At 51.8% G+C, this 15,638-nt stretch overlaps 6 protein-coding genes across 6 annotated transcripts; 4 read left to right on the plus strand and 2 right to left on the minus strand.

The window, feature by feature from the left end:
• Window positions 1–1,858: 1,858 nt before the first annotated feature.
• On the plus strand, window positions 1,859–2,371 carry A1O1_02459 (uncharacterized protein; the record flags this gene model as incomplete). The annotated part of the gene is made up of 1 exon (XM_007723370.1): window positions 1,859–2,371. One exon carries the CDS (start codon window positions 1,859–1,861, stop codon window positions 2,369–2,371), a length of 513 nt encoding a protein of 170 aa, XP_007721560.1.
• A 3,857-nt stretch (window positions 2,372–6,228) lies between these two features.
• Window positions 6,229–8,233, minus strand: A1O1_02460 (mitochondrial division protein 1; the record flags this gene model as incomplete). Its single annotated transcript, XM_007723371.1, has 2 exons — window positions 6,229–6,516; window positions 6,569–8,233. The coding sequence occupies 2 exons, from the start codon at window positions 8,231–8,233 to the stop codon at window positions 6,229–6,231; spliced, it is 1,953 nt and encodes a 650-aa protein (XP_007721561.1).
• A 646-nt stretch (window positions 8,234–8,879) lies between these two features.
• On the plus strand, window positions 8,880–9,761 carry A1O1_02461 (chorismate mutase; the record flags this gene model as incomplete). Its single annotated transcript, XM_007723372.1, has 2 exons — window positions 8,880–8,950; window positions 9,002–9,761. The coding sequence occupies 2 exons, from the start codon at window positions 8,880–8,882 to the stop codon at window positions 9,759–9,761; spliced, it is 831 nt and encodes a 276-aa protein (XP_007721562.1).
• A 70-nt stretch (window positions 9,762–9,831) lies between these two features.
• On the minus strand, window positions 9,832–10,810 carry A1O1_02462 (protein bcp1; the record flags this gene model as incomplete). The annotated part of the gene is made up of 3 exons (XM_007723373.1): window positions 9,832–10,386; window positions 10,439–10,675; window positions 10,727–10,810. The coding sequence occupies 3 exons, from the start codon at window positions 10,808–10,810 to the stop codon at window positions 9,832–9,834; spliced, it is 876 nt and encodes a 291-aa protein (XP_007721563.1).
• A 255-nt stretch (window positions 10,811–11,065) lies between these two features.
• Window positions 11,066–12,756, plus strand: A1O1_02463 (GMP synthase; the record flags this gene model as incomplete). The annotated part of the gene is made up of 2 exons (XM_007723374.1): window positions 11,066–11,148; window positions 11,202–12,756. The coding sequence occupies 2 exons, from the start codon at window positions 11,066–11,068 to the stop codon at window positions 12,754–12,756; spliced, it is 1,638 nt and encodes a 545-aa protein (XP_007721564.1).
• Window positions 12,757–14,136: 1,380 nt separating this feature from the next.
• On the plus strand, window positions 14,137–15,432 carry A1O1_02464 (taurine dioxygenase; the record flags this gene model as incomplete). The annotated part of the gene is made up of 2 exons (XM_007723375.1): window positions 14,137–14,760; window positions 14,812–15,432. The coding sequence occupies 2 exons, from the start codon at window positions 14,137–14,139 to the stop codon at window positions 15,430–15,432; spliced, it is 1,245 nt and encodes a 414-aa protein (XP_007721565.1).
• Window positions 15,433–15,638: the final 206 nt, after the last annotated feature.

The following is a 15,638-nucleotide window of genomic DNA, read 5'->3' on the forward strand; positions in this document are numbered from 1 at the left end:
AAGTTCTCGAGGAATTGATGAGATTCGCTGGTCGGAATCAGGCTCGATGTTGCTTGTAGCCAGGTCTCGGAGGTTCCTCGAAGCTTCGTATCAGTGCGTCTTCAACTTGGCCCTTTGCCTGCTCCTGTCGGCAATGCCCGAGCACAGGTCTCCTCACGGGAACTCTAGCAGTTCTCAGGCTGCCACTCCTCTCCACCTCCAATCCGTCGCCACACCACCCCCGGGTGGCAGCTCATTCGCCCACCGCGCGTCAAAGCAACAGCTATAAGATGTGTACTTCTGCTGCAGAAGATCCCGATCAGCCGCGTCAATCATCCGCATCATGTTCAGCATGGTGAGATGGAGAGCGCCGATTCAGTGAGCTCTTGATCCTCGGATCTCTGAATTCATGAAGAACCCCATCTCGGTGGGAAGAGGGCGATTTTTTAAGATGTTCTTTGTGCGCCCTGGCCTGAGATATGGCTAAATGCCCTTCGACTCTGCCAGACTACAATGGCACAACGGAAGAGGAAACCAAAATCTTGTCTCTGAGATTACTGTATCACACACGAGAGAGGCATCACTCCTGTCTAAAGAGCTTGGACATTGGGTTTGACGGTAGGACCTGCCGACCGCAGAACAAGAGGCATGGGAGATGTCGTGGACGGCAATAAACCTGCGAAGGAATGACTGCCCAGAGTCGATCACTGACTGCGACTGATGCAACGGAAAGATTATGCCTTCCAGCTCTACGCCTCCATGCTCGATCCCAACGTGTCAAGCAAGATGCCCTTCCTGCATCGTATCAGTTTCCGTCTAGGTCCAGGGTTCGAATTTGTTCGCGACGAGTTCCTATGTCTAGTTGATTCTCTGGGTGATTTTGCCAGGGCTCCCAGGATTCAAGTGGAAAAGTCTCTGGAGCTACAGATTGCCGGACTCGGAGAATGCCATGTCTTTATTTATAGATGGGCTCATCAGGTTATCAAGACGGGACCTCTCTCGAGTGAGGATCAAAGCTTTGGCTTGTCCGTCCTTGGAACTTGCCATCTGTAGATATAGGCCTTGGCAATCTCCTTGACCGTGCAAGAAGTGCTTTGTGAGAATTTTTGCTCTGGGCAGCTAGTGCAAATGATGTCCGTTGAGTACAACGAGGATGACTTTCAGGCTCACTTGAAGTGACGGATCAGAAATGGGAATTGACGACATGTCCGAAGTTTCGCACAATGCCTTTCAACACGATTTGGGACCACAACACACTAATGGCGTACCTCAGAGGACCGTTCCTGGAGTCTTTCACGCTTCTTGGACGGTCCTCCTCTATCTTTTCTATAAGTTCACCCTCTTGATTATTGGTTGGTCAGAAGTGCTAATTGAGTTTGCAGGTCTATTTCAGTCGTCGCTGGGCTGTAGGTCTGTCGGCATCGTGGTGAGTGCCAAATGAGCGAGGACTCATATGAACCTTCTTTGGTGGGAGGAGTGAATGGACCTAAGAAAGTGTGAACCACATTGTTCTTTGGATCCTTCACTTGTCGCTGCCGTTCATACCAGTGACTGTCCCTTCCCCAACCTGATATTTGTCCTCCTGGTCCTCTGGTCTCCTGCCTTTCGCGTATATAATCTCGTCTCGCTCGCACGACAACTTTTCTCTCAACCGATCTCTCAGACAATTTCATAAATAGTCTTCTCACCACCATTACTCTCTTTTTCCTCTTCCTCGTCCTTACTACTCTTCTTAGACCACACCTCTTTCCGGTACGTGTGCAATCGCGGCACTCCCTCGCTACCCATCATCTCAGCGACCGCTTTTCTTCAACCGCCTCTCCATTCTTACTCCGCCTCTTCTACGACATTTTCGCCTTCCACACAATCCCCTTCCAAAATGGCCGCCGTCCCCAACACCGTGTCGACCACCGCTCCCACCGCCAACAACAGCCACCGATCTCTACAAGAGATCATCCAAACCCTCCGACAAACCGGCGAGACGCCAGAGTGCGACTGCCACATGACAGACTATAGCGAAGGCGATCTCCCCCGGTCCAAGCTCAGCTATGAATCCAAAGACTTCCTCAAGGCTGTCGAGACGTTCCCCTTGGTTGTCGAGAAGTCGGTCGCCGGAGTGGGCCAGATGAGAATGGAGCTGTGGGGGACGAGCGCTGCGGCGCTCACCAGCTCCCACGTGAAGCTCGTCTTGCGGCTGGAAAACGGCCAAATCAAGGCGGAAGACGGACCAGACCCGGATCCAGTCTTGGATCTGGCCTACGCCACCCCAAGCGCCGAAGAACTCAGGGCAGTCAAGGCCCAATTACGAAAGGGCACCCCGGAAACCTACATCATCGATGATGTCCAGGAACTCCTGGAGCATATCCTGCTCGAAAATCGTCAGCCGGAGTAACGATCTTGACTTTGCTCCGCCTGAGTGCGCCTGTTACAAGGCGGCACCACTAGGCTCTAACTTTTACGACTTTGATGAGGCAAGACTCATGAACAGCGCGGCGTTTGGACGGGGGTTTGCTCTCTGGGTCGATCGAGAAACTTTTCTATGGAGTCATAGAGGTGGGGACGAAAGACGGACACCTTCGGAGATGGCGGCACCTTTGCTGGAATGGTTAGAAGAAGGCCAGTGGCCAGGATGCTCGAGGACCTACTAGGCCAGGAAAATACTTTGGGACGGTAGTGCAGAATACCAAACCAGCCCAAGGAACAAAATTTTTGCGCCTTCGCCTTCCATGGGACAACCATACAATGCTTGTAGTAGCATACAATCAATACTTGCACAACACCAAATTACAATATAGTAACATAACCTGAGCCATGACTGTAGCTGTGGCTCTGGTTGTCTGCGGTGGCAGGGGTCTCAGTCCAACGTAGATCTCTCTCTCTCTCCCAGTACAGCTCTGTCCCATTCAGCAGGTGTATATTATGTTCATATTTCACTTGATCCATCACGTATCATGTAAAATTCAAAATGGGCTGTACACAATGCCATTTTGTCTCATCGATATGCTTGCTGTCCATGAAGAAACCAAGCTCAAAGTTGAGAGAATGCTCCGAACGAAGCTGAGTGCTCCTCGATGGACTGCAGAGCAGCCATCCTAACAGGCACCCGCCCTGTACGAAGTAAACAAGACCAAGACCCGATTCAGGCTGTACTAGTATCGCCCTGTTTTTCCTGGCCCTGCGAAGTCTATTCCAATTCAGGTCATCTGGTAACCAAACCAGGAAGAAGTTCTAATAGCCTACAAGTATATTTTGTGGATCCCCACCTCGGCCTATTATGATTGGATCGGAAAAGTTCTGCGTTCCGGAAGGGGAAATTCCAGATTCTATGGTTCGCGCGAGGCTGTGTTCGACTGTTCGTGCCGAACAAAAGTATATCGGCTTTCCCTCAACACCGGAACAAGAGAACGAGCCTCTTCTTTTCTTGCTTTGGGGAACCTTAATACCTTGTATGAACCCCTGTCATGGGATATCGGTGTAGGCAGTTTGACATACCAGTACCATCCCGGCACGGGGCGGTTTAACTTCTGTGTAGTTGACGGGTCGGTTGCTCGGCTGGGTTTTATCCGGTGATGCAGCTGATGCAGCTGATGCTCTGGCTATAACTTTCTACTATGAGGGTAGACAGCTCTGCTAAAAAGCAAGGCTTCCATACAGACTGGTTGGTCTGCTGCAGTGAAGAGCTGGGTGGGCTTTGATTTGATGGTGATGAATGTAGTTTTTCTTGCGCTAGACTTCTGACGGACACATACGCTGATGATTCCAAGTACACAGAACATTGCCAACAGCCCTTCCTCAAGAAGCGAGACCGAATTCCCCCAAAGACAGTAGAGTGGTTTTTCATCGTATTGAACTGATCTGCAAGTTGTGTCCGTCTGTAGAATGTAACCCTCCTTGTTGTATTCTCTGAGGTGGCTGAGCTCTTTTCTTTAACCTTAACAACGACCTGATGGCTCATGCTCTCGACCCCGGACGCCTCTCAGCTCTATTCCAGCATTAGCATCGCCATTTGTCAAAGGGGCACCGTGCTTGGCGAGTATGCTAGCCTAATTGAGGCCCAATAGCCATGAACTGTAATGGTTCCATAAAAGAGTGAGGCATTCAGATCGTCGGCGGTCGCTCATTGCTCGTTCCTCGTCGTCATCGAGGTCCTCCCTGGCAACAGCCAACCACACCGATCGACACTCAAGCCACAATGAACCTTGAAGCCTTTGAGTCATGGATGGTCTGGTGCAGACGTGCCCAGAATGAATCGTACCAAAGAATAGACGCGGCACTGGTGGCGAATGGCAACGGACTCCGGGGGTTAGCGGTCAGCCGTCGATGGCGTGTGAGTGAAGGTTCTGTTGGAGTCGGCAGCGAGATCAGAAAGAGCTCGAGAGAAGCTGGTCGACGGAAAACTCTGTAGGGATTGACAACGAGGTCCTCGTGCCGTCGTTTGGTTCTGCCTCTTGGCTGCCCTGTGATGTGAGGAGCTTGAGGTACAAATATGTCGTGGAATCCCACCTCTTTCTTCTGAAGCAATCCAAACTGTTCAAGCCAGCATCTCTTAGCAATTGGTCGACTCTTGAACAAGATATCAACACACAAGTCGCACCTTCCAGCCTACCTCTTTCCCCAATAGCAACACAACAATACAACAACATCATAGCATCGCACCACCTTCTCCTGTCGACCTCCCGCCACTGCACACCAGCAAAGCAACCCCAATACTAACGAAATAAGCTTGACCCCCTCCCCTAAGACAAGCTCTCTAACAACAGACTCTCTCGCCAACCACTTTCAACATGTCTGCTACCCGTCGCCTCCCTCTCAGAACCACCAGAAACATCATAATATCTTCCGGAGAATCGAGCAGCAGCGCCTCAGTAGCAATGCCGCCGTGTGCACCAGCAGTGCCATATAGACGCGCAAGGCCCCAACCACTTCCAGGGCTTAGGGAAAAAGAAGCCAGGCGCGAACTGGCATTGATACTGCGGGCGAGGCCATTGGCACCAAGAAAGAAGCAGCCTCTCCGGGAAGCTTCTCCTGACGCGAGTCAGGGCCCTGAAGTACCCGCGAGCACGCCGTGCTCTCCCAAGAAGACCGTCTTCTTGGAGAGAGGACCAGCAGTCTGTGCTGAGGAGGCCGACACCCTCCTCCTAGCCATGGAGCGCACGCCGCTGCTCTGCGTGCCTGTTTTCTCCGACTCTCTCGAGGGTAGATTGCCGTACCCGCTCAGCGAGCGCACTTTCATCGACGAATATGTCGTACCGTTGTTCGAGGCCGGGGCACGCCGATTCCAAACGCTCCAAGAAACCAAACGTCTGGCCATCGACGTTGTGGAACAGGTCGACGCTGTCGACGAGGAGTGGTCCCGTGTGGCCGCCTCGATCCAGCCGATACAAGAGGGCCCCATCGTTGAGCCCGCCGAGAGCGTCGAGAGCGTCGAGAGCGTTGAACCCGTAGAGGGCGTCGAGGTCGACGGGAGTGTCGAGCTGCGCAACGAGGTCCATGACTCGGGGTATTGCTCGGACGACGTCGCCGCCGCGGCGGCCAAAGCGAAAGGAAAGGGCAAAGGAAAGGCCAGCACCAAGGGCAAGGGCAAGGCTAAGGGCAAGGGAAAGGGGAAGGCAAAGGTGGCGAAGAGTCCGTCCAAACCCAGCTTGGTCGAGCCCACCCCGAAGCCGGCACCAAGGCCAATAGACGGGTTCCTTCTGGCCCGACGGGTGCTGAATGAGCTCGAGGAGGCGTATTCTGCCGAGCTCATGGATGAGAACCGGGACCAGAAGCTTGCATAGGCTTCCGCACAGCTTCGGTATCGTTGGGAGCTGGCGTTGAAGAGGGCGGAGAGACGGGTGTTGGAGGCAACGGAGGACAGCCCCATGTTGGCGGACCTACCGGAGTCCCATGAACGGGGCTGTAACGTCAGCTGAAGGAACGGTCTTAGAGTAATGCAGGGCAAGGGTGTCCTCTTCTGGCATTTAGCAGTTTTTGGGATGCTCGGGAGGATAACGATACATCATTGTGTATTCGTGGATGATCTTCCGGGTTAGCTGACAAAAGCTCTTATAGGGAATCTCGATCGTCTGAATCTTCCTTGAACCGATTTCTTGATTTAATTCTTGTATACGAGACCTGTAGACTCTTGTCACAGGACATTTTTTGGTCCAAAATCTTGCTAAGACACAGGTCAGCGACAGTCTTTCAGTGTAGCCCGGGTAATGAATGCCCCTACTCTTAGCGACAGTCCAGATGGACGTGCTTGTAGAATCAACACGTCCATATTCCAACCTCACCATCTCTTCGTCCCTCGATCAAATATCCATCCTTCAGCCTGACCTTCTCCACAATGCTCGTCTTTGCCCCGGCCATTCGGTCTTCCACCGTGGTTGTAGCCCCTGCTCCACAATCCCAATGTCTGCCGTCGGTCTTGTCGTATACTTTGACAACATCTTCGCCGGCAGCACAGACGATATGTCGGGCATCAAACATCATGCTTGTGATGGGAGCATCGTAGGCGTATGCATCGAATATGGTACCCATGCGGAGGTCCCAGATCTAGTACACAGTCAGTAAAGGGAATGTCCAGCAGTGCTATGAACCTTCTTACTCTGATGCTCCTGTCAAGGCTGCCCGTGACTATATGAGTATCATCGAATTGCAAGCAAGTCACTGGCCCAGTGTGCCCGACTAGACTTCGATGGACTTGGCCACTTCTTAAGTCCCATAACCGTACCATCCCATCAGCGGTCCCGCAAGCCAGAGCGGCATCAAAACACTGCAAAGCACCGACGAAATCAGCTTTGGCATCGGTAGGTCGTCCGGTAGGTCGCCACTGCGGTTCTGTGCTGTTCATCGTTGAACTAGCCTGAGCAGCTGCCCATAGCACATCCAACGTCTGCACACATCGACCCTTGACCAAGTCCCACTGGCGGATGGTCTTATCTGCTGATCCTGAGACGAGTGTATCACCACGAAGATGCAAAGCGGTAACCTCATCCACATGAGCCTCGAGAATGAAGAGTGGACAATCCGCCATGGCATCCGGGTGTGGTGGTGGTGCCGCATCCTCCTGTTCATTCCCAAATCCAAGGCCATCGTCCTCTTCATCATCACCAGTCTCAACTACCCTGTGTTCATAGGGTTCGTACTTGGCGCGGCTGAGATCCCAGAGTCTGATAGTCGCATCGAGACTGCCTGTCGCCACGATGTTGTCTTCCACCTGCAAGCACTTGACAGAAGCAGTATGGCCTTCCAAGAATCCCATACAGCGGCCGAGATTCATGTCCCAGACACGCACTGTATCATCAAGCGCTGCGCTAATCATCGTGCCGAATGGTTGGTCGAAATCCAAGGCAGCTATTATGTCGTTATGAGCTGGAATGGTTTTGATATGAGACCCAGGCTCGAGATGCTCATGCAGGACTGGCATAGATTTCCTTTTCGCAAATGTCGGCCGCCTCTTCGACTTGGGTGACACTGATGACGGAAGCTTCTCGTAGATAGACTGCGACATGAATGAGGCATCCATCGACTCTGATTCGGGAGTGGTTGGCCGAGGAGGATTGAGACTGCTTGTGGACTGGTCCAAGGCGCCCTGTTCCTCGAGCTCCTCCTGCATTTCCTCGATTTTGTTATCAAGCTCCAGTACCTCATGCTCGACCTCCGCTTCCTCGTTTTCTAGAGTTGCAAGTCGATCGAGTACCGTCCGTCGGATGTTTTGAAGATTTGCGATCTTATTGTCTATATCCCGAATTTCAGTTGAGCACATGTTTTTCCTTACGGCCATCATTTCCAGTCTGTGATTCACAGCATTGCGTTTCTTCTTCAGGCGTTGGATAGTTGGCGGACCATCCTCTTCCACATCACCAGCGCCTAATAGCTTGTGCTGTTTGGAGCTCCGTCGGCGGTGTCCCTTACGATGTTCGCTCTCATCTTCAGGGACAGAAGCCTGGAAGCCTTGGAATAAGGAATAAGAGTTGTCATCTTCGGGTATGTTCTGCAACTGTTCGTCGGGAATGTACGTCAGGGCTCGATGGGCGATTTCGCTGGTGGAGAGCTTTGCTCTCACCAGTTCCGAAGGAGCTTGCTGAGAGAAGGAAAAGACCGCCCGTTGAACTGCAGGGCGCCGAATCTGGCGGGAGAGGCTGCTCATAGCAGTGGGATAGTGTGTGGAGGAAGGATCGCCCATGAGGTGGCTCGCTGTTGCCGTCACCTTGCGGCCAAAGGCCTCCAACTGACGCGTCTGTGACGACGTAGATATTAGTGAGTGCATCCGACACGTTAAGAAGCCAATCTTACATCGAGCACCGCGCCGAGGACAGAGTCATCTCCTTCCCCCTGCGGTCTTCGTGTTTGCGAGGCATTCCGGCTGTGGGAGCGCGAGCTGGCCATATAAGCCTGCCTCTTGCGCCGTTATGCGTCTTCGGCGCCTTATTCTTCGGCCGGGATACGATTGTGATAAGTGTAATAGTCCAAGAGAGGTGAGTGCTGATGATTGAGTGAGAGGTTGAGGCTCTCGGGAGACGCGAGCTCATGCGAAAGGTTGAAGATGTGGAGGCTGTTCCTGTATGCTGGTCTACTCTGTAAGTTGGAGACGCAGCCCAGACGCCGCAACCTTCTGACGTACTGGAAGGCTGAAGCATGAGTACCAATAATGCACTTTGGTCTCTATCATTATTTGCAGCCCACTAACGAGTCATCAATCACATCCTAACCACATATCTATACCCTTTTTCTTCGTTCGTTTGCGACATCACTACGGTCACTACGCCCGCTGACCCGTAATCGCCTCTGATATAGGTGGTGACATGGCCTGGGAGCCGACTTCTCCTTTCTCCATCTTATGACCTGCTTGTAGAGCCATTCTCTCTATGCGCACTGGGACACCCCACGAACGAGATAAATCAAGCCAGACGGACATGGATACCGCCATTGACCTTTCCGATGCGTCAAAGGCCTTGGACCTCGAGAACATTCGTTTTCAACTGATGTAAAGAAACTCAATCAACTCATTGGCGGACATGAGCTGACTGCGACTTAGTCGACTCGAAGATACAATCATTTTCCACCTCATCGAACGGGTACAATTTCCTCTCAACGCTACAATATACGACCCTGTTGCTCTACCGATACCAACAAGTAATCTTGCTCTACCTCCCAACATCTCTTTGGCCGATTACCTCCTCTCCGAGACCGAGCGCTTACATTCCACTGTGCGCCGATATGATGCCCCAGACGAATACCCATTCTTTCCACAAGTCTTGCAACGCCCCATACTCCAACAGTTAAAGTATCCGAAACTTCTGCATGACAACGATGTCAATGTCAACGACCTGATCAAAGCGAAATACATCAAAGAGGTATTGCCTGAAGCATGCCGTAAGTTTGAACGGGAGGATCGTGGGGAGACAAAGGAGAACTACGGCAGTGCTGCAACTTGTGACGTCGCTTGCTTGCAGGCTTTGAGCAGGCGCATTCATTTCGGAAAGTTTGTGGCTGAGAGCAAGTTTCAGGCGGAGACCGAGAGGTTTGTGAAGCTGATCAAGGCCGAAGATCGGGAAGGAATTGACGCCGCTATCACCAACGCAAAGGTTGAGCAAAAGGTCCTCGAGAGACTGCGACTGAAGGCCAGAACATATGGCAAGGATCCATCCGTTGGCTCCCAAGGTACCAGCAGTGGGGAGGAGAAGATCAATGTCGAGGCGGTTGTCCAGATGTATGCTAAAGTAGTCATACCTCTAACTAAGGTTGTAGAGGTAGAATATCTGATGCAGAGGCTCAAGGGCACCCAATGGGAATGATGTCCGCACACGAGAGATGAACTGAAGTCGCTTCCCTTGTTTCTTGCGGCAGGCCAAATGCAGTCTCCTCTCACGCCTGGGGTTTCAGATATTCCGCAACCTCATTTATTGCAGGCTTGAACTGATCGGCCGAGATCAGAATCGCATGGCCTTGTGGTTTGATCCCAAGCTCCTGGAAAGCCCGTTTCGAGTCAGAGTGTCCTTCATCCTGCTTGGTGGAATAGTCGAACCCGCCGTGACAGAGGGCATGTCTTTGCAGCACTTCATCTTCTGGATGGAAGTACATTGTCTCGAAAGAACCGCCGGCTGCCTTTTTCTTCTTCTTCGGTCGATCGTCTTCGGCGTCGAGTTTTGAAGCGACTTCGGTGTAGGTCTTGGAGAGTATGAGGTAGTGGGAAAAGTTATATGGCTCTTTGTCCTGAAGAGCCCAGTCTATCTCCTCCAGCAACATCGTGTACATGGGTGGGACGATTTCTGAAGGGACATTGATCAGTCGTTCTGTAAAAACCAGGCCAATGGCAGGTATTGTGGACTGGGAGAGTAGTTGGGCCAAAGGAGCAAGTTCGGGCTTTGAGTTGGCTTTCGACCGCAGGTACTGGATCAATGTAGCAATAAACGGCTTATCCTGTCAAGCCGTTAGCATAGTCCCGGGGCAGTATATTTACGGTCATGTGTACCTTATGCTCTTGAAGATTGACGACAGAGAGGAATGCGTATGGATCTGTCTCATTTCCGTCCACTTTAACAGTTGAACCCAGGGTCGGCTGCGACAGGATCAAGTCGGTCAATGCCGACAGCTCGAACAGTTGAGCATCAACATCAAAGAGCTGTTGCAGAAGAGTCTTTATGCCGTGGTAGTCGATCTCTGGCTGAGGATCGAACCATTCGAAGTCAACGTTGAGTACATCAAAGTCCTATATCGAAATCAGCAACAAACTACTGTAACATGGCGACTCCGGACTGACCTCGTCTTCGCCGCTCTCGTCGTCGGTGGTGGCGGTGTTCTTGTTCATAACCTTGTCGCCAACGTCCTGCTTTCGTTTGCTCATCTTGAGGCTGCAGACTGATAGTACCTTTCAGAAAGTGGCCCAACTGCGGTGCTTGCGACGTATCTATACTGCGTAGAGAGTTGAGATGTCTCTCCGTCCCTGAACTTTTTTTGCGGGGGAGAAATTCCCTTCCGCTCCGCAAAATTTATTTCTCGCGCCCCTCATCGCGTAGTCACAGTATTTTTCGATCTCGACATGCAACTACCCTGCATAACCTCACCAAAACCACTTTTATTTTCTGGACAATAGAACGCGATGGCTGTCAATGGCGAGGTCGAAGGGCCTTCGGTCAATGTACCGGCAGAGACCTTCGATACCATCCTGGTTCTCGACTTTGGGTAGGCGAAAATCCCGCCTCCTGTTGCAGCCCATGACTTACATACGCGTGAAGCTCGCAATACTCACATCTCATTACACGACGATTGCGTGAACTGAATGTCTACTCCGAGATGCTCCCATGCACACAAAAGATAGCGGACCTACACTTCCAGCCAAAGGGTATCATCCTATCAGGCAGTCCTTACTCGGTCTACGAGGAGGGCGCACCGCACGTGGATCCGGCCGCCTTCGAACTCGGTGTTCCGATCCTGGGTATATGCTATGGACTACAAGAGTTGGCTTGGCATTTCGGCAAGAACGTTTCTGCAGGCGACAAGAAGGAGTATGGTCATGCCTATTTGCAGATCGAGCGACATGCGGGCAAGGAGGAGCATATCGACCGTCTCTTCGATGCCATTGAGGACGACATCGAAGTATGGATGAGTCACGGTGACAAACTATCGAAGCTGCCGGATGGATTCCGTCCCATCGCAAGTACCGCAAATGCGCCTTTCGCAGGTATTGCCAGCACGGAGAAGCCGTACTTTGGCATTCAATTCCACCCTGAGGTGACGCATACACCATGTGGTACCAAACTCCTCGAAAACTTTGCAGTCAAAATATGCAAAGCCCGACAAGATTGGACCATGGATAAGTTCGTGGACAAAGAAATCGAGCGCATTCGGGCCCTGGTTGGTCCGAAGGGACAAGTCATAGGTGCCGTGAGCGGAGGAGTCGACTCGACGGTTGCCGCCAAACTGATGCAAGAAGCTATCGGAGATCGATTTCATGCCGTGCTTGTCGACAACGGTGTCCTTCGTCTGAACGAAGCTCAGACAGTCAAAGAGACGCTGACAAAACACCTTGGAATTAACCTCACCGTCATTGACGCATCTGACCTGTTCCTTGGAAAGCTCAAAGGAGTCACGGACCCGGAAACGAAGCGAAAAATCATCGGCAACACTTTCATCGAGGTGTTCCAGGACAAGGCCAAAGCAATTGCGGAGGCCGCAGCAAACTCACCCAGAGCCGGAGAGATCGAATGGCTGCTCCAAGGCACTCTGTACCCTGATGTGATTGAGAGCATCTCGTTCAAAGGCCCGTCTGCCACCATCAAGACTCACCACAATGTTGGTGGTCTTCTGAAAGATATGCACCTCAAGCTCATTGAACCCCTCCGGGAACTATTCAAGGATGAAGTCAGAGTACTGGGGACTAATCTGGGAATTCCCGAGGACTTGGTCTGGCGACATCCCTTCCCTGGCCCAGGTCTCGCCATCCGCATTCTTGGAGAAGTGAACGAATCACAGCTCAAGATTGCACGGCATGCCGACAAGATCTTCATCGATGAGATTGTGGCCAGCGGCCTGTATAGAAAAATCTCACAGGCCTTCGCCGCGCTCCTGCCCGTCAAGGCAGTTGGGGTCATGGGCGACAAGAGAGTACATGCGCAGGTGATCGCCTTGCGAGCTGTCGAGACGTCGGACTTCATGACTGCCGACTGGTTTCCCTTCGATGGCGAGTTCCTGAAGCGAGTGAGCAGGAGAATAGTCAATGAGGTCGACGGGGTCTGTCGAGTGCTTTACGACGTTACTAGCAAACCTCCAGGGACGATTGAGATGGAATAGGTGACTTTCACAAGCTATTTGGATTCTTTTTTCTTTTGGGGAGTGCTTCGGCGTGACTGTCGGCGTTCGTTGCAGGTCTGAAGATTAGAGTGTATAGGGCATCTACGATACCACTGGTACATAGACGGGAATTTACCTGCAAAGGATCAGTTGTGCTCATTCAACAGCACGTCCATACTTGGAAAGCGTCTGCGCCCATGGAGCGTAGCCGCCCGGCCTTTCCCTGCTGCGACCATGGCAATTGTCATGGAAGCTCAGCTATAATCTCGCCAAATACTAGTACTTCGTACCATTTCAGCTGTCTAGCTTAGACCCTAAGCACACAGAGGTAGGAGAATCAGGATCTTGACATTCAGATTGTTGCAGTGGCTTCGTTCTGGCCCCGCATCTATGGTGTTACACTCCACTGCACTGGACGTCCTGCTTCGGAGGAGCATTGGTATCACGCGAATCCCTCTCGCCCTTTATATCAACGACTTCACTCCCTCATCTTTGATACAACGACGTCGACGTGCCTTTCCCTCCGTCTTGTAGCTTTGGGATGAATCGAAGTCGTCAGCAAGTCGCTCCGCGCGCTTCTCGATGCGAACTCAACCTCACGGGATCGATGGGAAGCTTCTTCCCACTCTGATCCACTTCGATGTTCAGGAAAAGCTCTCAGTCTTATTCATCCGGTGGCGGAGATGAGTGGGCTGTCTTATAACAATGTGATATCAATTGCGATTGCTGTGCACTGTTACGAGGCTCGACGACGCCACCTTAATTCCTTGAGATGCTGAAGACTTCCATATGTGTCCAAGAGCTTGTTGCGACATCAGGCTCGCATCTTGCGTGCTTCCGAAGGTGGGCTCTGCACGACAGGCTGACCAATCAAGAGCCGAGATCTGGAACAACTCGAACACTCGATGCCTCTCTGTTGGGCCACAGATGTTAACTGTACCACAGTATTGTGCTCTGTTAGGTAGGCCCCTGGTGAGGAAACCATCTATGACCTTAATTATGCCGCGAGTGGACCATTTCTAGTGTCCGGGAATCATGACGATCTTGCAGGATGGCGCAATAAACAGCCGCGCCTATCTTCGTATGGATCAAAGATGACATCCTGTGTCACCAACCCGGTGTCTGAACAGTCATGCTTTCTCACTCGTGGTATGTGGAGACACAAAGTCCCAATAGGCTTAGAGGTGAGTAGAGCGCCAGATCGCTGACCGTTTGCCACGATATTGTGCCATCCCGCCTTGCAAGCACATACTCGGAAATAGCGCTTATAACATCTGCAATTCTCGCCCGTCTATTCCAGCATGACGAGTCGCTCTCAAAGTCTGGATCATCCAACCACATCTGTCAGACGATTACACTGCTGACACGCACACATACAATATGGCGCCCCACGCGGAAGATCCAGTTCAGGTGGAATATCGATCTCAGTCCTGGGATACGAGCAACAGCATCGACGAAGCCAAAGCAGTTTTGAAGAGCAAGAATGCATTTGGAGAGCAACGGAAGAAGCGGAACCTAGCAGATTCCTATGAGCCAGGACGGTCGTCCGTCCAGTCTCATGAAGACTATGAGTTTGACTATCTCCTACCACGCTTCCCAGACCTTCATTGGAATCAGTTGAAGGAGGTGCCGTATGATGACAAGGGACTATACGGCGACCGTCGATTTCGAAGTTTGCTTGAAGCTGCCGACGATGTGTTCGACTATGTGCCAAAAATTGGAACAGAGATCTCCGGGGTCAGGCTGACCCAGCTCACCGACGCTCAAAAATGCGATCTTGCAAGGTTGATCGCCACTCGAGGCGTTGTCTTCTTCCGCAACCAAGATGACTTCGACATTGAAGCTCAAAAAGAACTGGGCAAATTCTTTGGAACGCTGCATAAACATGCGACCACGGCTGTACCGCAGAAGGAGGGGCTCGAAGACGTCCACGTGGTCTACACGAACGAGAAGTCGTTGGACCAACGAGCACTCTTCACACCTACTTTCTTGTGGCACTCGGATGTAAGCCCCCTGACTGCTTCCCTCTGTACTATATTCTGACACTTCTGGCAGGTCAGCTACGAGGTCCAGCCACCTTCATATACGTCTTTGAAAGTGCTAACGGGGCCCCCACGAGGTGGAGGAGGGGACACCTTGTGGTGCTCTCAATATGCGATATACGACGTGCTGTCGCCTCATATGCAAAAATACCTTGAAGGACTGACCGCCTTGCATTCAGCCGACATGCAAGCTCAGGATTCTCGAGCGGGCGGAAGACCTGTTCGCCGGGAGCCCATCACGACTGAACACCCGCTAATTCGAGTCAATCCGGTGACTGGGTGGAAGTCGGTCTTCTTCAACCCTGGATTTGTGACCAAGATCGTGGGGGTTCCCAAGGCTGAGAGCGATACTATCATTCGATATCTGAACGAACTTATTGCTACAACCCAAGAGGCGCATGTACGTTTTCAATGGGGAAAGCACGATGTTGCGTTGTGGGACAACAGGGTTACGACACACAGTGCCTCATATGGGTTCTCTCCTCACCGAAGGCACGCAGTCCGCGTGGCTGCAACTGCGGAAAAGCCATACTTCGACCCACAGGGCAAATCTCAAGAAGAAGAGTTTAACAAGAAATGGGGGCTGCCTCAGACCAACAAGGATGGGTCACGGCAATCCAATTATAATGACTGAATGACGAAGGAGGCAGGAATTTGTTAAAGGCATGGGAGTTGAAATGGCAGACGGAGCTGTAGGTACCTATTTGTTTTCCTTCCAGCCTTGTCCAGATGCAGGAGAGCGGTGCCAGCCTTGCTTCCTGGGACAGGAAAATGTTCAATTCTGTAGCCTCTTCTGCAATGGCATGAATGATTTCCAGTTGCATTTTTTGTCCTCTCCTC

The sequence above is a fragment of the Capronia coronata genome (genome assembly GCF_000585585.1).
Source record: "Capronia coronata CBS 617.96 chromosome Unknown acBCG-supercont1.2, whole genome shotgun sequence".
NCBI classification, from domain to species: Eukaryota; Fungi; Ascomycota; class Eurotiomycetes; order Chaetothyriales; family Herpotrichiellaceae; genus Capronia; species Capronia coronata.